Source organism: Ursus maritimus, unplaced genomic scaffold (assembly GCF_017311325.1).
Source record: "Ursus maritimus isolate PB19 unplaced genomic scaffold, ASM1731132v1 scaffold_33, whole genome shotgun sequence".
In the NCBI taxonomy this organism is placed as follows: Eukaryota; Metazoa; Chordata; class Mammalia; order Carnivora; family Ursidae; genus Ursus; species Ursus maritimus.
Window position 1 is genome coordinate 27,108,524 of NW_024425897.1, and position 24,990 is coordinate 27,133,513.

Here is a 24,990-nt window from a genome sequence, read left to right on the forward strand (position 1 = left end):
AGGGCATGCCCGGGGGTGTGTTCTGAATTTGAGGTTTGGAGACCCCCCGAAGGACCACAGTTTGGGGACAGGTGCACCTCACACGGGACGAGCGCGCACTCCGGGTCAGTGTGTGTTCAAGGTGCGTGATGTCCATCAGCTCATTCAGCTGGGCTCAGACCCTGGGGGTGGACACCATAATGTATCCCATCTTCAGGATGAAGAAACAAGCCAGGATCCAGGGTATTGAGAAAGAAAGTTCCAGCAATGGATGGCTGCAAAATCCCCTTCCAGATAGACGTGTATGTGTGTACTTCTCGATCTAGTTACAAGTTATGGATAAATAATGGGAGCCTCTCGGGTGTAAGTCCCCTTGGGCTGCTGCTGAACCTGGTCGGCCGAGAGGATGCCAGCGTGTATCGTGCTCTGCAAGGGGTCCTGGATGTTCGTGCTGCTTCCTTACCTTGAGAGGGGTCACCAGACTCCCCAGCTGGACAGAAAACACAGGCAGCTCTCCTGATGCAAGGCACAAAGACAAGAGACACAAGAAAGAAAGAAGTTAACACAGAGTGTGAGGGTCCCACCTACCGACCATCTCCTCGCAACCCCTCTGCTCCCAACCCCTAGACGGCCTTCCTCGGCTCTCAGGATCAAGGCCAGTTGTTCCTACCGCTTGCATCCCTCAGCTTAGACCTCATCCACATGCACCCTCACTCTCCTCTGTCCCACCCACCTCAGGGCCTTTGCACATGCTGCCCCTTCTGCTAGCTATGCTTTAGCAAACCTCTGTTCATTTCCCGGGTTGTAGTTTAGATTTTCTTGATCATCACGGCTCCTCCCCACATCTCCCACCCCATTATGAGCTCCCTATGTACCTCCTCATTATAGCCCTTTGTCCCGGCTGATAGCATACATTTACATTATTATTTATTCCCTGTTTGTATCATTAATTCGGGAGGCTGAATGTGAATGGGCAAGCAATTCCTAAGGTTTGCTTGCCACGCTGCCATAAATTCAACTGGTAAAGAAACAATGGACCCAAATAGGTTCAGACAATTTATTATTCACAGTGCGGCTGGAGCTTTCCACTCTCAACAGTGTCCCTGTCCCACCACCGGCTCCCAGGCTGGGTGCTGTGGACTGAATGTTGTGTCGCCCCAAATGCAGATGTTGAAACCTAACCCCTAATGTGTGATCTTAATGGTACGAGGAGATGGGAGCTTGGGGAGAGGATCAGGTCATGAGAGTGGAGCCCCACAACGGAATTGGAGACCCCAGGGCCCCCTTGCCCTGTCTGCCTCCTGAACCGGGAGGAGGGTCCTCACTGCCGAACCTGCAGGTACCTTGGTCTTGGACTTCCAGCCTCGGGACTGTGAGAAATGCATTCCTGTTGCTAATAAGCCGCCAGTTTATGGTGGTGGCGACCGGGAGTGGTCCTGGGGGGAATAGGGTACATGGGGAGTCTCTGAGAAATACTGAGTTTATAAGGACACCCCCAAACTTACAAGGACACCCCCAAACTTACAAGGGGAGTCTCTGAGAAATACTGAGTTTATAAGGACACCCCCAAACTTACAAGGGCTGCCCGGCACACCTGTCCAGACTTTGCCCTGCAGCACGACACTGTCTTCATGTTCCTGACCAGAAAAGAGTCTGCCCATGGCCTCCAGCTTCCTGGGCAGTTTGCACAGCATGGAAGGCTGGCTCAGGGTGCACAGAAATGTGGGATTCCCTCCCGACATGGAAGCAGCAGCAGCGTTGCTCCCGCCAACTCCCCGGGGCTCCAAGCAGCTATCGGGCACAGGGACGCAGGAGAGCCTGGATCCAGGTCCCATCCCCCTGGTACCAGTGCAGCCTTGGGCAGCACACCTGAACTTCCCGTGCCTCAGTTTCTCCATCTGGAAAGCAGGGATAACAGCAGTACTTACCTCGAAGGCTTTTATGAATACCAAGTGGTCCTATAAAATGCTGGGAGCGGCGCCTGGCACACGGCGAGCTCTGCGTGGCTGCCAACTGTTCGTTATCACTGCTCCGGCTGCCAAGCCCGCACGCCTGGCTCCCACCCCAGGCTGAGCAGAAAGTGCTTGGACTCACAGTGCTTCTCTTTAGTGCTGCTCTACCTGGGTGGCTTTGGTCGTGTGGCCTCCCTCCTGCCCAGCCCTGGAGGCAGGCACTCCTGTTGTTGGTCTGTGTGCCATCAGCCTCCCCACCACCCCGGGTGGCCCCCAGCACCCTTGCACCAGAAGGAAATCTAGCACAAACGGGGGCTTGCTCTGTTGCTGCCCCCGGTTCCTCAAAACTGGCCTTGCCTGGCGCAGGCACCTAGTAGCTCTTTGGAGAAGGGGTGCATGTGGCGCTCTGCAGGGGCAGGTGGGCAGGTGCCCGGAGACCTCCCCCCTGCACCCCGGAGGGCTCAGAGCCACGTGCCTTCCTGAGCCAGGCACAGAATTGCAGAGACGGAGCAAGAACAGCTGTCCAGGTGGCTTCCTAACGTGTGAGCACGCGAGGGCCCAGGGATTGAAACTATTTTTCAACGAGGATGATGTTTCCATTGCCAGTGTGAACACAGTATTATTCAATTCCCCGCAGCCCTCTGTCCGGGGAGTCCATTCCGCCGAGCTTATTCTAAGATGAAATTGCAGCCTTTAAACTGATTTCTCAAAGGACGCGGTTCATTTCAGCATCTTTACTCTCTCTTTGGGCAGCTTGCAGGCACCTAAGAATGGCTTTTTCTAAATTGCAGGTCCCCTTGGATCGTCTCAGCTAAACAGTCCCGGCTTCACTGCCTTTGATCTGAAAACCAGCCCCCCAACACCCCCTCCCTGGCTCCCGGCAGCTGCTCGAGGGAGGCCAGATTCCCAGATTCATAAGGGCTGCTTCCCTCACGTCCCAGGAGGGAGAGCGCCGCTTGCCAGCCTGCATTCCTTCCTTACGATGGGTCCGCGTGGTCGGTCAAGCCCAGAGAAAAGCACTGCTCCCCCAAGAACACAGTGGGGAAATACGGTTTTGATCCTCCGTTTCTTTTTTCCATCCGTGCGTTTTTTCCCCGATATCTGGTTCTCTTGCTGTGTTTGGCGATGGCTCACAGGGGAGACATTTGTTCATGGCATCTGCCTGCCTTTCAAGCCAGCCCGCCCTGGTGCGGGAGCACAGGGAGCCGTTTAGAGATGAAAGGGTGAGACATGGCTCGCAGGGAGCTCGAGGGAGGCAGGGCGTCTCGTGAAGTGTCTCGTCGCAGGGCTCTGGCTCCCCGAAACGCTGACGTCTGCTATGGGGTGAGCGCCACTGCGCCCAGAGCATGCCAGCACACCACAGGGGTAGCTGGGCATTTGAGCACGTCCTCCTTCACTAAAGGGGAGACTGAGGCCAGGGTGACTGTAACGGTAGCAGGGCAGAAACGAGGCAGAAAGATCAGCTGGCGTCGGCCGGAATCATGACCTCACTCTGCCGTCCCTTCTCGACTCCCTTCATTACCGCACCTGTTGCCAAGGGCCCAGTGGGGCACATCCACCTGGGGAAGCCAGGCTGGACATACGGAACAGGACAGACGGAGGACTCAGCCACTTCATCTTTCAAGTGGGGGCTAACCACCAGAACTTAACCTCCCATCACAGCCCAGTGGAAGAGGAAGGGGAGAACTCTCCAAAAGGGAACCGCCGTGCTGTTAGATCGTACAAACTGGATGGACACCGGGAAGCTCGGAAGCGAGAAGTAGTCACTCCCTCAGGGTCACAGCCATGTCCTGACTCCTGACCCAGGGTCCTGCCACCCTGGGTTGCTTTTTATGTGGGTCCTGGGGTGATGGGAGGCACAGCCTGAGGGACCCGCGTCCCCTACACCGAGCGGGACAGCCCCTCTTGAATTCCCCCTCCACACTCCCAGCTCTTCCCACTGAAATCGTCGTTAACACTGATTTAGTGAAAAGCTTTGCCATCTCTCGAGGACCAGCCCCTTGCGTAGCTGCAGACCTGTCTCTGTGATGGAGGTGCTTCTCAGCTCATCTAGTTTCTATCAGGGACACTCAATAAAAGCTCTTCCGAAGCAGGACACGCCGAGTGGTGCAAACACACTTAGTTGAGTTAGCAGCCTTGGCCGGGTGCCTGTCTTTGGGACGCAGAAGGGCCTCTGGAAACCACAAGGGAAGCCTGCAAGGGAAGCCGAGCCGCCCCTTGGCTCTCAAGCAGCACTTACTGTCCACGGCGAGCCATGACAGGGTGCGGGTTTTGAGGAATTCCTGGCTCTGTATCCCCACAGGCCACGTCCAGAAGTGAGTTCCCTCCCCCTCCCCCGCCGTTTCTTCCGCTTACTCTTGCCTCCCTGAATCAGCTCAGCCCGTTGGATCGCCCTTCTGGAATGTTCCCAGTCAGCGTTGCTAGGAGAGAACAGGTGCGTTTGCAGGAGGGACGGCTGACGTGAAGGGCGCCGGGAGCAATGGGCTGGCGGTACGGCAGCACAGCTCATTCATTCATTCATCTGCTAAAGACGCATTCCTCTCCTCCTGCATCGCAGGCCCCACTGTGGGGCTGGGGGTGCTGCAGAGACTGAGACAAAGTTTCTCACCTCGAAAAGCTCAAATCTTGGCGGGGAAGATGGAAAATGGACAAAGGAACGCCCATCTGTCTGGCAGTGACTAGCGCAGAAAGGAAAACCTAGCCACGTGGTTGGTCCTGGAGTGTGGCTGCTGGACAGCGTCTCCTTGAGTGGGGCGTGCAAGCGTCAGAAGGTGATGGCTTCCACGCTGTCACCAGACGGAGCCAGCCACACAAAGAGCAGCCGGGGGAGCAGCAGACACAAAAGTGGGAATGAGCTCGCCGCGTCCGTGGAGTCGCGAGGGTCCCCACGGCTGGAGCACAACGACCGAGGCAGAGAAGGCGGGAGACGAGATTGGCGGGGGAGGACGTGTCCAGGAGGGAACCCTAGATTGTATTCTTACCGGGGTGGGAAGCCAGAGAGACTTTGAAGGGTGCGCGTGGTCTTGTGAGTTTATTACGGAAAGACCCCTCTGACTCCTGAGTAGAGCAGAGACTATCGAGAGACAAGAGTGGACTCTGGGAGCGCGGACAACCACAGTGGTCAGCAAAGAGAGGACGAGGGCCTGGATGGAGGCCGTCACAGGGGGACACAGAGCTGTGGACAGATGCAGGGCGTGTCTGGAGGGGATGACGATGGGAGGACGATGCTGCAGCTTCCCACACCAGGGAAACCAAGGATCCGAGGATGGGAATTTGAGCCAAAGCCTGTCTGAGGACCCAGGAGCCCTTCCTATCAGGCAGAGTGTTCCTCTTTTTAACCCACACGCAAGTGTCCAAATAAGATGGTAAAGATCCTCACTGAGCCACGTTGACCCTTTGCTCCCCGATGCCCCATAGCCCCTCCCTCGCCAGCACTAATGCAGTTCTCTCCCCTCCACGTGCCGGCCGCCATCGCTCTCCTCTGAGCGGCCCACTGTGCTCGCCAAGACGGAGGGATCATCCTCGCATGCGAGCCCGGGAGTAGCCCCAGCATATCATTCCCTCGAGGCTACACCGTCCCCCTGGGTCTTGTCCTGACTGTCCTCCGGTCTCAAACCCCACACCCTCCTTCAGCTCCTTCTGGAAACCAAATATGATGCCTTCTCAACGTTTTTTCCTTTTTTAACATAAAAAAGCGGACCCAGCACTTATAAACAGCATGGATTTTAAAATGTGCGGGGAATGGGTTCAAGAAAACCCCCACCACCTGCACCCCTGGCAGCGACAGGGCGCCGGCCTCGCCTCGAGCTTCCTTTCGCAGGTGTTGGAATTGTCTACATCTGTGCTCGTTGGCTCCAGCCCACTGGTCTTCCTTCGTGTCATGAAGGATCTCCTCCCACGATGCCCCCTTGTCCTCAGATACCCCTTGTCGGTTCCCCTGGCTTCCCCCGACTCACCCAGCCTCAGCTCACACGTCACTGTCTCGGAGACGCCTTCTCCAAGCCTCTTGGGCAGCCCTGCGATGGCCCAGCTCTCCAACCCTACAGTAAAACCAGTGTCAAGAGAAGAGCCTTGCCTTCCTTGCTCAGCCTCAGCCAGCACAGTGCCAGGCTTACCTGAGGTGCTCGTGACATGTGTGTTGGAAGGTAATCTACTCTCTTCGGAGCAGCAGAGCTGACCAGTCTGCAGATTTCCCAGGGAATATGGTGGGACAGTCCGCTGAGCGGGTGGTGTTTGTGCTGGGGCTTTGGAGGGAATGTGTGCTAAACATCTGCTGGTCTGGTCTCCAATCCATTCCCAGCCTTTCCTTTGCTCTGTGACCCCGCCACACTGGATGGTTTCCAGGATCCCATGCCAGCCGGGCTCTGGCTACAGTTAGCCACTGGGAGGCCCTGGTGAGAGACTGGATGGAGGAGAGGAGTAGGGTATCTGGTGCTTTCCATGCTCCCTTAGGGGTCTCAGGCACTGGGTCCCCCCCTGTGGCTCCAGTTCCTGTGGGGATGCTTGACATGGCTGCCTCTCTCCCCAGTGACCTGGCTCCTGGGGCACTGCCCCCTCCCCTTGCCCCCTGTAGGAAGATCTACCCATTGATAATCTCCCAGTGCTTTGCCATCCCATTTGTCCTTTCTGCCCACCCAAAGCCTTTATAACTACAGTTAAACCCCCTCACAGAACTACCTGGTGTGGGTTCTGTTTTCTGACTGATGACCACAGTGTAAGCAGCATCCAGCAATGAGCCCTTCCAGGGCTAGGTGGGGCTTCCCAGGGCCGTGGGCAGAGACGGTGCCCCAGGACGCCTGGGCTGGCTCCTCGGTCTGTGCTTCGGATGAGACTGCTGTCTTGTTGCGGCTAGGTTTGCTAGGAGAATCAGGTCTCTATATTTGAAGCTATTCCCTTAAATCAACAACAAAAAAGACACCAATAAACCTTTTTTCTTAACCCTGGGTGCACATAGGGATACCCTAGAAAGACTTACCAGAAAAAAAAAATTATATCCCCTCTGGTGCTTTCAGTCTGAGCTGTTCTTGCCGCTACAGATCAGTTGAATCTGAAGGGGAGAGAGGAAGAGGCATTTTTAAAAAGCATTGGTGTTTTTTGAAAAGCTCACCAGTAATTCTATCATGCAGCTGGGTCTGAGGATATGAAGTAGGAGGACAGAGATGGCTAGTGTCGCTTTGAAGATAGTACGGACCCCCCAGTACAAAGAGACGTGATAGCATGACGATTAGACTCCTTTCTCCACTCCACTGCGACCCTGCCTGCTCGGAAAATGCCACAGCAGCTGGGGCTGCAGGAGGGGACCGGGGACGGGAGCAGAGCAGTCGCGAGATGTGCGGTATCTGCACTCCCTCTGGTCAGTCTCCTCGCTGAGCCTTTAGCCAAATGAATGGGAACTGAGAGCAGGTTTGGGGGAGCTCCTCATGGAGGTTTGTGACCTCCTGGGGACCGCCGTGCCTTCACCCCGCGTCTCTGGCATTGGAGGACCGTGCCCGGCACAGGGCGGGTGTTGGGGAATGTTTGACGGATGAAGGGCTTGGTCCTGAGCAGAGCACGCCCTCCATTTGAGCAGTAAAACTTCTCCGATTCCTCTGGTTCTTCTGGTTCGAGCAGTCCTTGCTGCCACCAAAACCCTCTACTCATCAATTACAAACATTAACTGTAAATTATACTTTTGCATCGTTAATTCAGCCTCTCATTATGTATTTAGTGGAGTTCAGCAAGCGTAAAATTCAATAGCAAACGTTGGAGCAGATCCAATTTCTGTCTTCTGTGATACTTGGAAAGCGCAAAGTTTTAGTAGTGGACCTCGGAGCGTGTCTTTCCTGGAAGGTCTCCAACGGGCTCTGCTTTTGGCTTCTCTCTTGGAAGGAGTTCAACCCTTCTGCGAAGGCTGATAGCTTCAAAGGATGCTTCTGCCTCCTTCTCTCCACTAAGCAGAGTTCCTCCTTCCTTGAGTGGAAATTAATATTAACCTGACCGGTGGAAGGAAAGAAAAGTGTGAATATCAGCGAACTTGGCTCCTAGAGCAATCGCTCATTCATTATTCATTCAACAAACATTTATGGAGCACCTCGTATGGTCAGCACTGTGAGGTAGCAGGAGGCTATAACAGTGAACAGCACCGTGTCCTTGCTCTCACAGACCCTGCGCTGGAGAGAGGAGAGGCAGATGGTGAATGACCAAATGCATATAAATGTCTAATGTGTCGTGTGGTGATACAGACAAAGTGGCTGAGTGAGCCATGGATAATAGGGCGAGTGCAGTGATGGGTGAGCCATCATGGTGTCTGGGGAAAGCAAGTGCAAAGGCACCGAGGTAGAAAGAAGCTTGGAGTCTTTGAGTCATCCTGCAGAGGCCAAAGTAGAAGAAACTGGAACGAAAATGGTAGGCAAGGAGCAGTGCAGGGGGAGAGGGACATTGCATGATCAAGATGTGGAGGATGGAAGCGACTTCTCCAATCCCGAGAGGGGGCTCAGAACGGTCACTCGTTTGTTATGCTATATGCAACGTCTGCTAACAGCAGTACTGAGCGGATTCCTAGTCTGCAAAGTCCAGGATGCAGAACAAGATATACACCTCTGTTCCTCCGTCTGTCATTGACCTTGATGTCTGCCTTAAACCCCCCTTCTGCTCGGTAGCAGAAAATTAGTCTGGTTGATTCCAGGGTTGCTAAGCCATTTCACATTTAAACGCAGCCCGTGAGGTTGTTGACCTCTGCCTGGTTTCCCTCAAGATTGGCCCGGGTGGGAAGAGTCAGGTGACTTGGGACTGTGGGGCTCGGTCTTCAGATAGATATTCCATCTTCTGGCTTCATCCATAGGGATGCCATCCTGCGCTGGGTCTGGTCCTTCTTTGGTGCTGACATTCATGACATTTCCATGTTTCCACCTGATCTCTGAGTGCACGCCAGATGCCGCTCTGCCGGAGACCGAGGCCAGGTCTGGGTCGGCTTCTGTTCTCTCTGTCAGCGGACTTCAGTAACCTTCCCTGGAACTAGGTGAAAATTCTACGGCTCCCCTGCACGCCTCAGGGCCTTGGAAGACTGGGCAGTGGGATGGGCTCCTCGGGTCCTCCCGGCTCCTAGCACCCCAAGCTGATTCTGCTCTCCCTCTGCCATGTCCCGCTGGGAAAGCGCAGAGGATACTCTAAGGTCTGTAAGAACTGTATCAGTCAGAACCCGCATCCCTTCTCTGTTGCTGTGTAACAGACTGTCCCAAGTTCACTGTCTTCAAACAACTGTTTTCTCACAATAAATAGGACTTCTATGGGCAGTCCCTTTGTTGACTTTCCCTAGGTTCTCTTAATGGAGCTTGGAGCTAGGAGGGCTGGGCCCCCCTCTCTCTGTATGATCTTGAATCCGGGACTCCTCATGGCCCAAGTGGATCTGAAGGGATGGACTTAGTGCTTGTCCCTGGGGGAAGGGACCACCATGGCAGTGCCAGGAAGCCCCCACAGTTGCTACAGAACTGCAAGAACTTCAGGATGGTGTATGGATCCATACCTCTTCTACCCAGACCCCTGATGTCCTCTTCGCAGATGCACTTCTTGAAGTGTGACCTAATTTAGCTAAAATTTCAGCTGCTCCCGAATGAATATATCATACATTCCTGGTAGGTTAGGTTCAGGAAACTGCAGGCTGCATGGAAAAGAAAAGCTAGCAGGAATGCGTGGCCACAACTGAGCACTGTGTGGCGCAGAGATCCCTGCAGCCCATGGAAGCCAGGCGGGGAGCTTTCCCACAGGAAGGATCTAGCAGAACTGGATGCCTCAATGCTCTTTCTCCTCACCTGTGAAGGGCTCTGCTTGCTCCGTGGTTTTGTTCGGCTTACCTGTGTCCTCACATACCCTGGTTTCTTTTACTAATTGGATTAGTTGTCAACATTTACACATAAACATTCTTTTACTAATTGGATTAGTTGTCAACATTTACACAGCTGTGTGCCAAGCTCCTAGGATGTATGTCCCCATTTCAGAGATGAGGGGACTGAGGTTTGGGGACATGAGTAATAGGAGCAATGACACCGGGCGGGGTGTGCAATTCATACCCAGGGCTTTGCCTCCAAAGCCTGGGCTCACATTCATCCACCAGGCTGCAACAAGGAAAATAAGTGACAGGATCTGGTCCAGCCACATACAGGGGCAGAGCTAGATGTGAACTTGACACTCAGGAGGGACAGTTAGGTCAGGACCTGAGGGGCTTAGGTAAGGTCCTGTTTTTCCCCCCACTTGCTGCGTTCAGCAAATCCCAGGACTTGTGGTCTCAGAAGGACAAAGGTTTGCAAGTCCTGCCAGGTTACTGAACAGCAGAAATATTATCACAGTAATAACTCCCACTTGGTGGATAGTTGCTTTGTATGTTCTAAGCTCTACACATGTGTTATTGTCCTTGCACATATTGTCCTTGCAATAGTCTCAGGAGGTTGGCTTAGCACAGATCAAGAAACTGATGCTTACAGAGGTGACGTTAGTGGTTCTCCAACCTTGCTGCATATTAGAATCACCTGGGGAGTCCTTAAGAATGCCACATTTCACTCCAGAGCAATGAAAGTAAAATGCCAGAGGTGAGACCCAGACACCAGTTCTTTAAATCTCTTCTACCAAATAATTTGAGATTGCTACCAAGGCTGAGAACTAACGGGCTAAGTAACGTACCCAGGATTCCTCCCAACCCCATAAAAGGACGAAGGCAGAATTCAAGCCTGTGTGTCCGATTTCAGAGCCCATGTTTGTAACACCCTTCCCAGTACAATTGCTGCATAACACTAGGAAGCAAAAAAGTAATAATAATTTAGAAGTGAAGTGGAGAAAGGAGGAAACTTTTTGTGTATAGCAGTAATTGTTGACCATGGCCACACATCAAAATCCCCTGAGTTCTAAAAATACTAATGTCTAAGTGCCACCACTTAAGATTCTGATTTCATTGGTCCAGGATAGACCCAGGTATCAATAATGTTTCTCTTACTCTCCCCAGGTGATTATAACATTCGGCCAAGTCTGAGTGCCCTGCTTTATGGGATGCGAAGGCTCATATTATTTCCATGAGGGCTGTGGTTCTCCTTTCAAGCAATGTCATTGGTTTCAATGTGATTTGCAGTAGAGTACTATCTTTCCTCATTCCTTTGTACATTTACCTGCTCCTATAACATTTTACACTTTGGGGACTGAGATAGAGAGGAAGTAATTTTTTTTTTAAGTCCAAGCTCATACTCTAGTCCAAAGGTGCTTGGAAACAGGGCAACCTTCAAGGCTTTTCTCCCCCATCTGCCCTTCACCATTAACCTGAATCCTGAATTCTGCCCTCCATGCTAATTGCAAAGAGCAGGGATGCAAGAGGCGACTCTCTCAAGAGCAGGCCAGATCTTTCCCCATTGTCCTGGCATATTTTAGGATGTGTGATCTCAGCCAGTCAGATATCTCCACGCAGCCCTTTGAAGGCAGGATGCATGATACAAAGTCAAGGACAGTAGACAATTAGTTTGGGCACCATCAGTTTTGATGACAAAACTGGTTTTGTCCAGGTTCTTGTAACTTTCTTTTGCTCCCAACCACTCTCTGTGTCTTTTTCCCCACACTTTTTAGTCATTTTGAGGCATCTGTTAAGTTCCCTTTTCTTTGTCAGTCAGCCCAAGGTGCTTTCTGTTGCTGGCAATTCGCATCCTGAACTGATGTCCTTCAGCACCATGGAGAGGGCCCAGACATCAGTGGGGCAGGTGTTGCCCTTGGGGTCAATGGGACTATCTAATAAAGTCTTCCTAGAGGGGAAGTGTGTGTCCTTTGCCTTCCTGAAATTCACATGAAGTAGAATGAATAAAATAAAAGCCTGGGCTGAATTACTGTTCTCCTGGAATGGCTGCCCTATAACAAGGTTGATTTCTTCATTTTGTTAGCCTCATTTCTTTCTGTAGGCATTATGCTGTCAACAGTGGCTGATGAAGTCCCACACACCCCGTAGTGGGGAGGTAAGGCCCTATTGGCTTCTTCACACACACCCCCAGACTCCATTTTCGTATGAGATAGAGTTCAATAGCTAAAAGGTTTGGTAAATTGGGTTTCCAGTGGTCCAAACTTTATTATGACTATTGGGGGAATTTATTTGTTTTTGAGTAAGAGCTTTTTTTAAGCCAATTTCGAAAATTTCTTTCAAGAGTTACTGCAATAAATCTACACTATTGATTTAGCAAGTGGTGGTTCTTGGGCGCTCTCTGGAGTCACTTAAGTGTTTAAAGTCTTCTCTTTATTACTCCAACAGTATCACAAGCCCCAGATGGGCAGGCATGGAGGGCTCTTAGTCCCTTCAAGGCAAAAGCTTAGCAAAGATTTCTGCCGGCTCAGAGACAGCAGGAGGGCACTGACCACAGAGAAAACTGCAGACGAATTTCTTCCTTTCTTGGTCTCCATCTTCCAGAGAAACGTGTCGTACCATGATACCATGTCTGACAGGGACAGCTACTGAGTAAATGCAAATCTGAACGAATCCCAGTTTGCAATGAATGGCAGACAGGAGCATCTCTACTGTGGCTTGTTCTCAGGGAGCTCCTGGACCAGCCCTAGGGGGCATGTTTTAAAGGTGACGTCAGGCAGTCAGACATCAAGTCACTGAGAACAAGCATAGTTTCAAGTCTTGCTGAAAACAAGAACAGCTAACATTTACTGATATTTGCTATTTTGAAACTGTTCTAAGTGCATGACACTTATTCAAACATTTGCTTATCCTCCTATAAACTCTATGAAACAGGAAGGAGCAGCTTCCCCAGTTTGCAAATCGGGACAGGAGGCTGAGCTGTGCCTTGGTACCCAGCTAGCGAAGCCGGGATTTGAACTCAGGAAGTCTGTTTGGAAGCCTGCAGCATGATCATACCACATGCTGTGTTTCCTTGGCAGGGTCCCGCGTTATAGTCTTGGTTCCAACCCCTAGTTCCCTCCACCCTTCCTCTGTCTCTCACTTCCTTCCTTCCCACCTTTTCCCTCCTTCTATTTCTTCCTTCATCTTTTAAATCAATACTTCTTGGAGGCCCAGCATTACAACTTATCAGGTTGGAGCTGCTTTTCCTGCTGCAGGAGTAAAGGGCGCAGGGGGATGACATTAAGGACCACCTCCAGTCCCACGGCCGCCCCCGTCACCGCACTGGTATGCTAACGGTCCTGGGACCACAGTTCGAAAATCATCCCATGCATCGTCTTCGGGGCCAGCATCTGCCACCTCCAAGTGTGGCTCTTCTATGAAATGCTGCCTCAGAATGCAAGAACACCCCTGCCCGCAGCCAGAGAGAGCAAACTGACAACCAACGGAGACCCCGCTTGAGCCACATCATGGCTACAAGGTTAAGGTTCTTGTAATTTAAAATCCAGAGATTTTATAGAGAAACTCCAGAAAAAACAGTCTGTCACGATCCACATGGCAGCCATTGGCGGGAGTGACGCAGCAACGTGCCCATTCCAAAAGGAGCCGGCGATCACAGCTGCCTGTGCCCTTCTCCCCTTAGTGCCCCTGAAGTCTCCCCTTTCAAACTATGGCTCAATTCATTTTAGCTTGGGTGCATCCCATTATGCAGTCTTTGGAGATGAGACGGTTGAAAGCTGTGTGGGGTGAGGGAGAGTGGGAAGAGGCAGGACTGCACAGAAGTGAACCAAGGACGGACCTGATTCTCTGTCTTCCCCAAGGAATTCCTCGTCTTGAGTCAGAATGTTTCATCCGGGGCCTCCCCGGGGTTCAGGTCGCTGTTGGGCTGGCCTTGCCTGGCCTCTCGCTCGCACATGCTTCCAAGGTCACCGTGGACACAGAACAATGCCCTCTTCTCCTGGTTTGAGGTCTGCAGCCTCCTGCAAAATTGCGTCAGACTTCTGCCCCCAGTACCACCCTAATGTCCCTCTGACCCAGGACTCTGCCCAGCTCCATGGAAAGCTGGAATTTCCCCCAGATTGTGACTTTTGAAATTGTTCCTATCTTGAAAACACAGGTCAGTTTAGTTGACTCACACATGGTAGAAAGGGGGTTAGGGAGTGTGCTAGGTTTCCAATGGACCCCTGCCTGGTCATTGCCTCCCGTCCACAGTTGAGGACCAAGCAGTGCAAACACCCTCCCTGAGTGCGGGAGCACCAGAAAGTCTCTGCTCTGGCACTCGTGCAAAAGAGGAACCGTAATTACCTCCAAAAGGGTTTTTATTGTGATTTGCAATAATGGATGCGTGGGACCTGGTCCAGTGCCTGGTGCACAGGGAACATTTCATACACAATGGCTTGTTGTCCTTACTCTTACACTACCTTGAGCAGAATACCCTAGAGGGCAACCCCATTGTTTACAAAAATCATATAACGTAACATCTTTCAAAGTCGGAACGGCAAACACCACTTCTCTTTCCTCCTGTCCAGCACTGCTGCCTCCGTTCCCGTAACTGCAATGGAGGAGGACACGGCTAGGGTGTAAGTCGTGCTGATCCCTCCCTGGACGATGGGAATCCCATCATTCCCATTGTCCGGACGACACAACTTAGTTCCAGAAGCTGGTCAGCTTTACGGTGCTCAAAAAACTGTTTTGTAACGAAATGAAGATGGGTATAGCTGGGGCGCGTTGCAGACTCAGGTGTATCCCCGCGGGGCCATGATGGGTCTTGGGACAGTTGGACTTGCGCCTCGTCCATCACTGAGGAAGTCTGCTGAGCCGAGTCCATCCAACGACACGGATGTCTCCACCCGTGCCCAGCTCTGCTGTAGATAAGGGTACACCAAGGGGAGCGTTCTTGCTAAGACAGCAAGATTAACACCCCCCCCAAAAAAGGCATGTCTGTCACCCAGGGAAGAGAGCGACTGGGCCAGAGCAGGTGGGAAGGATTTCTGGACGCTCAGATCCTTGCAGGCCTCCGCTGCCAGACCAAGTACGGGGCTCTTAGTTTGGAAACGTTCCAGACTCCAGACACTTCTCCCTCATTTTCCAAGGCAAGTAATTCACTTTTGAGATTGCACAGCTCATGGATTAATGCACCAGACGCTGGATTGATGTTCCCTCCCAGAGGGATATCCAGCATCTCATAAATCGTGATTTTCTGGGCCCCACTTCTGGCTCAGAGAGCATGAGGCAGATTCACGAGTCCCAGGGCTTTGGGAAGTGTGGCGACCTCCCCGTCGCCTCCTGCCCCAGCTACTGAGCAGGGCTGAGGGTGATGAAGTGGAGAATTAGCATTCTGGCTGCTGAGCAAGCCCCCCAAAAACTGGGTGGGTGTGTCCTTATCACCCCAGCAAAGGGCTTCTCCAGCACCCTTCAGAGTGGGACCCGCACACAATGGTGATGCCATGTTCAAGCATACTTGTTTCCTTCTTGATGTGCTATGGAAAATTCCCCTCAGTCCGCCTGAAGCCATGTAGCCTTCCCAGTGGATGGAGCTGGAGATGCTGCGACCTGCCCCCACCCCTTGCAGCAGCGCCCAGCTCCCCAGAATCCTGCCCACCCTACAGACCCCGCTGCGTGCCTGGAAAGCCCTTCCTTCTCATTTCCACCAGCAACGACTTTATCAGTTTAGCAGCTCCCGGAACCTCTCCAAGTTCCCCTTCCCTGACTTCCTAAAACGAGGGCCAGCAAACTTTTTCCATGAAGGTATAGATAACAAGGACTTCGGGCTCCGCCGGCTGTCCATTACCCAACACCCTTGCCCGACGGCTCTTGGCCCACAAAAGCAGCAGAGACCAGTGTCAACGTGCACACGGGGCCGAGTTGCAATGAAACGATTTATGAGATCGGGCAACAGGCTGCATTCGGCTCCCAGGCCGCAGTGTGCCGCCCCCTGCACAGAAACACTTGCTCAGTGTCCTGTGATTCCTCACCTGACCTCCAGCTGCTGTGGAGGAGAGCATGGGATGGGGGCTCCGGAGGTGCCTCCTTCCATTTGGCTCTGCGCGGTGGCGAGCAAGCCTTTTCCTCTTTCTGGGCCTTAATTTCATTGTCTGCAAAATGAGAAGCTTGGACCTTCACTAGTTCCATAGCATCACGATCGCTGGGGCAAGCTTGCTCAAAATACACCTATGTGGGGTCCCCTCTGATTTAGGGTATTGGTCGGAATGCTTTGTCGGGGACCAGTCCCATTAGCCAACCAGTCCCTCCGTCGAAGCAGAAAGGGTGTGTTAGAGGATGGGAGGCAGTCCACACCGTCTCCAGGAGAGCCGCCGACATGAGCCGGGGACAAGGCAGCCGGGGAAGAAAGAGGGGAGACACCTGCCAGCTCCGTGGGGTTCCCGCATGGAAACAGCAGTCCCGTCCGCCTGGCACCGGGGCCTGAGGGCCCGTGAGCACGAACCGCCCCCACTGCTGCCCCAGAAGAGCCAGGAGCACACACCTGCCTGGAACTCCCCTGCAGCGGACGCGTCCTCACTGGCTTCCCAGTTCCCGGTCTGTGTCCCCGAGGAGGGTCTGACCTGCTTCGGGGCTGCATCCAGTTGCAGGGGAGCCCCGGGCCCTTCTGTGCTTCTCTGCCTCTCTAGAACCGGAGGGAACGATAGGCCTGCAGCACCTGGCACACCTGTGGAACTGAGCTGAAAACGAGTCCATTTAGTTCCCAGGTCCTCCAGGCTCATCCTCCTGTAGGGGTGGGGCCAACGGGTTCTGGGGGGGGGGGTCTGAGGAGCGGTAAAGACACTGGTCAACACCCAGTGCTCAGCCTCTGCCCAGCTCCTCCCCCTGTGGGTGTTGCTCCGTCCCAGCTCTCCGCCTCCCTAACGTGGAGGTGCTGCCCCCCAAAGCTGTTGGCTTTTGCCTTAGACTCTAGGTACAGCTGTGGCGGGGGAGGGGGAGAAGGGCCCTTCCACGGACCAAGGTCCACTCAAAGTGACTCTCCTTTGCTCCTTCTCCAGAAGCAGCAGCTTGTTCAGCGAGGTCGTGCAGATGAACTTCGAAATTGCCAGCTTCAGCAGCCTGTCGGGGACGCAGCCCATCGCCTGGCAGGTCGAGTACCCGCGGAGGGCGACCACAGACCCCGCCGTGTCCGAGATCTTCATCAGCCAGAAGGACCTGGCTGGCATCGTGCCCCTCGCCACGGTAAGACCCCGTGGGCCCATGGGCCCGATGGCGCCCCTGTGGGCTTCCTTCTGTCCCCGGACGCCTGCTGCCAGTGCCTCGGGGGCGCCGGGCTCCCCCTCCAGCTCGGGGAGTCGCTGTAGCATTTGTCAACCTCGGTTACCCTCCTGCTTCCCTCACGATGCTGGCTGTAACGGCATCCCAGGTTGTTAGGGACTTCCTTCTCCTCTAGTTATGCCAGTCCTGTTTGACCTTCTGTTCCCTTTTAGAAGGAGGCTTGAGGCCACTTTATATAGTTGTCAGAGCCAGCGAACAACCCTGGGGGTTGAGAGGCTCGACACAACCTCAGTGATGCAATGGCAGGGGCTCTGCTCCGTGCAGGGTCTCGGGGGCCTTGACGGATGGGCCCTTCACTGTCTTGCAGCTCTGACATCAGGAATACATGCCCTTCATGGTCTCCATGACAGAGGAAAGGATGGTTGGAGAGTCACATGCTTTTCCAAGCAATGGCCTGGAAATTACATGTGACTCTTGCACACCCACGCTGTGGTCCTAAGGAGTCCTGTGGCTCTGTCAGATCTCCAGAGGGTGCGGGGGAAGGGCTGGGTGAACACCACGGTCTGTGCTCACTGCGTGGCGCGTCGACACGGCTTTGACCCACGTGGACCACGGCACGGCTACAGTACGCACAAACCCATGCCGTGACTTCTGGCTCCCGTGGCCACTGGGAACGAGCAAGGAAGAGATAATGGTGAGAAGCCACACGGCAATCTTGCTCTGTGGTTGCTCACCTGCACCTGCCGTGCTCAGTCCCACTCCACGGAGACGCCTGCCAGGAGACCAAGGGGACGGCGTTTCAGAAGTGCGTGCAGGGTCCTTTGGTGTTCAGCTACAACTGTCTTTGCCAGAATTCACCCTCCCTCACGTGGAGCCTGGCATGGAAATTGTAAAACTAATTTTGGTTCAGCTTTGGAGTAAGCAAGCTTCACTGACAGCAAGCTGGGAAATATATCAGTTAGGATTTTTTTGGGTTCCGTGTGACAAAATGCCACCCAGTTGGCTTCAGCACAGCCAGAATCTGCTGGCTCGTGTGACTCCGAGTCCAGGATCCAGCCTCCCACGTCCACCTGATCAGGACCCCGCTCGTCTCCAGGACTGGTTTTCTTTCTGCCTCTTGGTTTCCCCCTGCGTCTACTCACGACGGCAGCCTGGCAGCTGAAACTCCTGCCAAGCGGTTCAAGCCTCGAGCCCAGGAAGAGCACCTGGCTCATTTCCAGAAACCCCGACAAAGGCTTCGCTGCCACGATGACGCCTCTGGGGTCACGCTGTCTCCCCGAAGCAGTCCCCGTGGCAGGGGCCTTACACCCCCAGAGTTTGCACGGGTTGGGACAGACGCTGTGGATCTCCCGCCCTGTCCTCGCCTCGCCTCGCCTCGCCTCGCCTCGCCTCGCCTCGCCTGAGAGGTCTGTCTGGCATCCAAAGCCGCCTGCCCACCTGTGCAGCAGGACAAAAACACCGAGGGGTTAGCCTACCCCATCCAGGAAGCTCTCTGCAGCACAGCTCCCGGGAGCGGGCAGACACGGAGTCCAGCTCCCTGGGCCCGCCTGGGGGTTGACTCTGAGGCAAGAGCTCCACACTGGTGCCTCCACCCGCCCCTGTGCAACTAGGCTGCCGTCACCGCCCACGGTCCCTTGCCTGTAATGCTGGCTGTGGTCCCCCGTGGCTTGTCTCACTTCCCCACTCCCCGACCGATGTTGCCCACACCTTGCAATAAACCACTTGCAATGGAACCCTTCTGGGAAAACCCAAACCAAGAAATGAGTCAGCGGCACAAACCACGCGAGTTTGAGAGCAGAGAGCTTTCAGGATTGTTTTGCTAGAAAACATGAGAACGGACACCGGGCAGCAAACGGACACACAGCCCCTCCTGATACCTGGCATGCAAGAAGTTGAAATGCCTTTTATGCAAATAACGAAGTTACTCCATTGACAGGAATCTGCACAGTCCAACCCCAGGACCACACTCAGCCTCTGCTTGTTTCTCTAAGTCAAGTTTTAGGGGCACGCAGCCTCACCCTCCCAGCTCTGCATGGTCCGTGGCCACTTTCTCCCGCCACAGGAAGAGTGAGCGGCTGGGGCAGGTGTGGAGTGGTCACCACACCTGACGTGGGCACTGACGGCGCTTTCTGGGAAGCGCATACCAATCCCTACCACGGAAGAGCAGAAAGAGTGATGGCTCAGCCCTGGTTGCCCCTGTGAATCCACCAGGAGGCTTTAGAAATTACTGTTGGGCCCCCGCCCTGACAAATTCAGTGAGGATCCCTGGGGGTGGGAAGCAGACACCCGTGGGTGGTTCCACGGAGCAGCCCAAGTGGGAGACAGAAGCGGCCAAGCTGTCTCCGGGACTTAAAACACCATTGCCCTCCTACTGCTAATATCAGCCTGCCTTGATAAGAGCTGTGAGCCAGAGTGCCACTTGGCTGACTTACACGGAGGATTCCAGGACACGGATCAGTCCCAGCTCTTCCAGCTACACAGACCGCCCCCCAGCCCGACTTGCATGGGGTTCAGGGCACTAAAACGTCTAGAGAAGTGCCCTCAAGCTAATGCGTGTTGAGATCACCCGGAGATTTTTCTCACACGCAGACTCTCCCCCCGGAGCTCTGAGCGGGGTGTCTTTAAAGGTCCTGAGTTATGTCGGTGCGGCTGGAGCAAACGCGGTCGTCACGGAAGGTGGTTCCCCTCCTGTGTTCATCTGCGTGTTCCGCCTGGCTGGAGTCACTGTGCATGATGCTTGTCCCCAGGGTGGCCTCGGGCAGTGCTGTGCTGACATTGTCATAGCATCGCGTCCAGCAGGACAAGAGCCAAAGCCTTGCGGCCAACACTCAGGCCAATCTCCTGGGACCGGCTCTGATGAGAGCTGATTGGCTCGGCTCGGGTCACGTGACCAACCTGAAGCCAAGCGCCGAGGCCGAAGGCCGTGATGCTCTGATTGACGGAGCCCGGGGGGCGTGGTGCATGATGGGAAACTCTGGCTTCCGGCGACGGAGAGGGGCGGACAGACGCGAACAGCACAGCCTCACCACAGAAGGTATCATCTAGCGCCGGGAGCTGCTACTACCTCGCGGTTGGAGAATGAGTCCTCTCAACTTTACACGTCCAGGAAGAAGCGTCCACAATCTATGGCCCGTGTCTGTTTTTGTCTGCCGTGCAAGCTGGGAAGGGTTTTTGTATTTCCAAGTAGCTGCGTTGGAAGTGGTTATATAAGGAGTTTCTTAATAGGCTCAGTGTTGCCTCTTGGCTGACAAACCCTAAAATACTTTCCATCTGGCCTTCAAGGAGAAAGTTCGCAGACCTGTGACCTGGAACATCAGCGTCACTTCTAGGGATAAGTGTTTAGCTCCTGTCCTACTTCGTTTAAAAAGATAAGGCTTTCAGATACCGTGAAAAGCGAAATCATGGTAAGGATAGGAGACACTATTTTGCCATACTTTTCAAGGGGCCCCAAGAAAGCCCTTTTCTAAGCAAGATGTGATTAGTGTGGTTATTGTGTTTTTATGCTTTTAAGGTTAAATGGAATGACTAGTTATGTCATGCCCAGAATCCATTTGTTTGCAAGTAACTATAAGTGAACTCGAGCTGGCTTCGTCCGAACGATCTTTGATGGGCTCCTGTGGCTGCAGGGCAGAGACCGCGGGGCTGTATCCGGGTGCTTGGTGATGTCCTCAGTTTGCATACTCCCCCTCTCCCCCCGCAAGGTACTGCTTGACCGTCACTGTGCAGAGCAGTGTGGAAAGTCTGGAACTGTGAGGACAGGTAGCCAGCAAGTGTGGCAGTTTGGAGCAAGCTCTATTCTCAGTTTTAGCATTTTGAAAGGCTTGGGTTTTTCTTTTCTAGAATGAGCTTTAGTACAATTTTAAGCAGCCAAAACATCAAGTTTTATTGGAAGCAACTAGCAAATTGAACTGAAGCTTGACTAGGAGATGAGAAGCTTTAAAAAAAAAAAAAAAAAGTAAACGAGAAGCAAATCTGTATGTTCACCTGTTAGCGGCTGGTGAGTCCAGTGGTCAGGTCTTGGAAAAAATGAAGTAATTCCTCCCGATGGTTGCTCATTCTAAAGAAATACAAACATCAGAAAGGTCAAATAGAGGATTGCTAGATGGGAAATATGCTCACTGGGGAAGTTCTCACCTTCAAATGAGGCCTTCTCAAACACCTTCCTCAATCCAGGCGAGAAAGCTGGGAATCCAGTGACTCACCAGTGGCCTTGGGTCCCACTCGGCTGCTGGCTCCAGCTCCGGGGAGTAGATGAGATGGGATGGGGGAGGCTCCCAGCTCTCCTGCAAAGTGAGCCACTGAGGCAGGAGTCTCTGAGCCACGCAGTCCCTTGGCATGACTTTGTGTGGAGAGCACTGACCCGCAAAGCCAACATTCGCTCACCCCCTTTCCCGCTTCCCTGGCAAGGGCCCCTTCTTTGCTTGGAGGCAAGAAAGCCCCAGGTCTCAGTTCTGCCGCACTCCCTCCCTCCAGTCCCCGCCCTGCCTCTGCCTGCACTGCCTGCATTAAGCCCTGGTCAGGCAGGGTGGGGGATGGACCTGGGGAAGGGTGTGCATGAGAGCCCGGAGGGCAGCCCAGGTCAGGCCCCAGGCAGCACAGATGATGTATGAGCGAGCATCGGGTGGCCGAGGTTTTGAGATTCAGTTCTTTGGCCTAAGGACAGAGGGTTCACGTCACAAGTTGAGACCCCATGAGCAGAAGCCATACACAGATTCTGGTGGCGGTTTCTGTAAGCTGGTGAGGGGACAAGGGTCGTGGCCTCTTTTTGAGAATAAAGGGGCAGCAGAATCTGTTCAAGTTCACGCCCCACCTTCACGATGTGCGGGCCACTGTGGATGCTCGCTGTGGTCTGGCCCAGGGAAGCAGCGGCAGTCTGCTTCTCCAGGTGCCAACATTCTGGGGGTGCAGAGACTCTGGGGGTGCCGACTGTGGGGGTACCTATACTCTAGGGGTGCTGACACTGTGGGGGTGCTAATGCTCTGGGGAGCTCACACTGTCAGAAGGGCTGATGTTCTGGGGGTGCTGACACTCTGGGGGTGCAGAGACTCTGGGGGTGCCGACTGTGGGGGTACCTACACTCCAGGGGTGCTGACACTCTGGGGGGGCTGGCAGACAGCAGACAGGTAGATAGCTCACAGGACAGGACCAGGTAACAGTAAGGCGCTGCTGGGAAGACAGGTAACAGGGCAAAGGAGTGGAGCGTAAGTGTTTGTAGTTCTTCTAGTGCCTCCATGATTCTCCCTAGCATTTATTTAAAAATAAAAAACCAAATTGAATGCATAGTCTGGAGTAAGCAGGAACCCCCTCATTTGGGCAGGTGTAGGAAGAGGCCCTTTGCCCCAGGACTGACTGACTGAGTCCCAGATTGAGTTTCCTGGGGGGTGGCGAGATTTACCCCGAATATGGAAGAGTTTCAAACAATTGCTCTTTTTTGCCTTTGCAAACTTAAGATGAAATCATTTTCCTTGACCCCAGAAACGTGGTGGGAACTTGGGGTTTTTTTCTCTTTATATAAAGCTTTCAAAATTCCTAGAACGTGTCCACATCTCTCTGCATAAAATCAAATTTAAAATAAAGTGGATGTCGCCAGGGCTGTTTAAAGGAGAGATTGCTACTTGCTCTCACATCTACAGAATGATGATCTTAATCCTCACCTCTCCGGGGCGCCACGGAGATTCATTAAGGTTGGGGAAATGCCGGGAGCCCCGGGCCGAGCGTGCAGCAAGAGAGGATGGCCGGGGGGAGATGGCAGCCGTTGGCGCTCCCGCTCTGCCTGGCTCTGGGCCCTGGGGGGCTGGCCTCTGTGGACTGTAGCCCCCAGCCTCCCTGGCCCTCAGGCTTCTGGTGGGGTCAAGCCAGCGGGAGGCACCGGAGTGATTGGACAGAGCAGAGAGAGACAGAGGCTCCTGTTGTGGGTTGAATTATGACCCCGAAAAGTTATGTTGACACCCTCGTCCCTCCCTATCTTGCTGCAAGTTGGTCAGAGGCATGGTCTTCTCTGCCTCCAGCTCCTGTCCTGCGGGGGACCCTGTTTTCCATGGTTCTCCTCCCTCTGGGCCCCAGGAACTGGCTGCCTTCCCCTGCCCCTGGAGCTGGGGCTAAGAGCTCCCAGCGACACCATCCCTGGCTACTTCCTTTGCTCCTGCCCACGGCTCTGTCGGGAGCCCTTCATTACCCATCCTCTGTCCCAGCCCTTTGAGGGGGCCTCCTGTGTCCAGCCAGGACCCCGAGGGATGCAGGCTCCGTTTTCCCTTCTAGTTCTTTCCAGGGAACACAGCACGATCGTCCTCAGAAGCAGACACAGTGAGGAAGGGCCCTGACCACGTTCATCATCTCTTCATAATTAACACTGAAGGTGCATTTATGGGGTCTGTCGGGGTCTCTGGACCCTGAGGTTGGATTGTTCTATCCGACAGCATCCTGTGGGAGCTCTTCGGCACCCTTTCCCTGCTAGGTTCGCAGAACCCGACGCGGGGACGAAACAGGCCTCAGCAGGCGGGGGGCATTGCCGAGATGCTCTTGGGCCCGCTTGTCAATCTGCCAGTGATGAATGGCTTCACTCTGCTTGAGGGTCCGTGGGGAAGCGCGTTGGCAATATCGTCCGGGTTTGGGAAGGCAACAGCAGGCATTTCAAAGAACTGAGAGACATCTACTTTGACGGGGATTGGAGAATATTATTTTTAAAGAGACAATGGAAAAATAATGTTTCATTGTTTCCCGGAAACATCCTACCCTGATATTCATGCTCCTTTCCCTACTTGGAAATTATATAGTGTGACTCCCCCGAGAGTGTTTTAAGGATGGCTTCAATGCTCTCGGGCAATTGAAAAATGTTTGCTGTGTTGAAAAATAACTATATGGGCAGAATAAGTATTTTCTTGTCACAGCTGGAGATTTCCTATGGAATTCAATTTAGAAATACCCCTTCCTCCAGCTGACTGGCATGGGTCTCTGTCTAAAAAGCAAGTTGGTGACTCATCTGAAGTTGTTTTGACTTGGTAGGAACGTTTTCAGGGTTACCATTTAATTCTCCGATGAATGATCCCTTACCCACCACCTGCCACAAAGGAAATGCCCAGACGATGGGAGCGGCCAGTGCCAGTGTTCACATTAACACCGCCAGTCGCTCGGCGGGGTTTCCCCAGCAGGAAAGCACGGGGTGGGGTGGAGGGATTGTCAAGGCTCGCCCAAGTTTAGACCTCCTGATATTTTACTTTTTTTTTTAAGATTTTATTTATTTATTTGACACAGAGAGAGAGAGAGCGCCCCAACAGGGAGAGGCAGAGGGAGAGGGAGAAGCAGACTCCCCGCTGAGCAGGGAGCCCAACACAAGGCTCCATCCCAGGACCCCGGGATCATGACCTGAGCTGAAGGCAGACGCTTCACCGACTGGGTCACCTAGGCGCCCCTCCCATTATTTTACTTACTCAGAAAGTAAAACGTGTGTCCTAATGTTATAGATCATGTAATCAGGGGCGCCTGGGTGGCCCAGTCGGGTAAGGGTCCGACTCTCGATTTCGGCTCTGGTCATGATCTCCGGTCATGAGATCAAGCCCTGTGTCGGGCTCCATGCTCAGTGCGGTGTCTGCTCGAGATTTCTCTCTCCCTCTGCTCCTTACCCTGCTCACGCTCTCCCTCCCTCTCTAAAATGAATAAATCCTTTAAAAAAGATTTTATGACTTTATTGGGGAAAAGACATAGAGGTGGGGAAGCAAGAAAGAAATGAGGGGAAAAAAAGACAAGCAAAATCATCCAACATCCTCCCATGAACATTAGCAGAAGGCCTGGTGGGGCGGCTCGGCTCCACGCCCGAGGTCAGCAGGACAGAAGCCCAGCCCACAGCGCTGGCTGTCTGCATGCCCTCTGCACACCAGCCTCTCCCTTTCCACCATGCCCAGCCTCAGAGAATCTACCATTCCTTCAGTATTTTCTCTGAGTTCAGCATAGAATAGGAATCGAGAGCCAACTATATTGGCTATATATATATATATATATATATAT

General features: G+C 53.5%; 1 protein-coding gene across 1 annotated transcript in view; it reads left to right on the top strand.

Annotated features, from left to right (window-relative positions):
* TMEM132C (transmembrane protein 132C) overlaps positions 1-24,990 on the top strand; it is a 195,727-nt gene that overhangs the window by 114,473 nt on the left and 56,264 nt on the right. Inside the window, exon 4 of the mRNA XM_040619422.1 lies at positions 16,770-16,953. Within this exon, the coding sequence (XP_040475356.1) occupies positions 16,770-16,953 (184 nt within the window). The remainder of the gene's footprint in view (positions 1-16,769; positions 16,954-24,990) is intronic.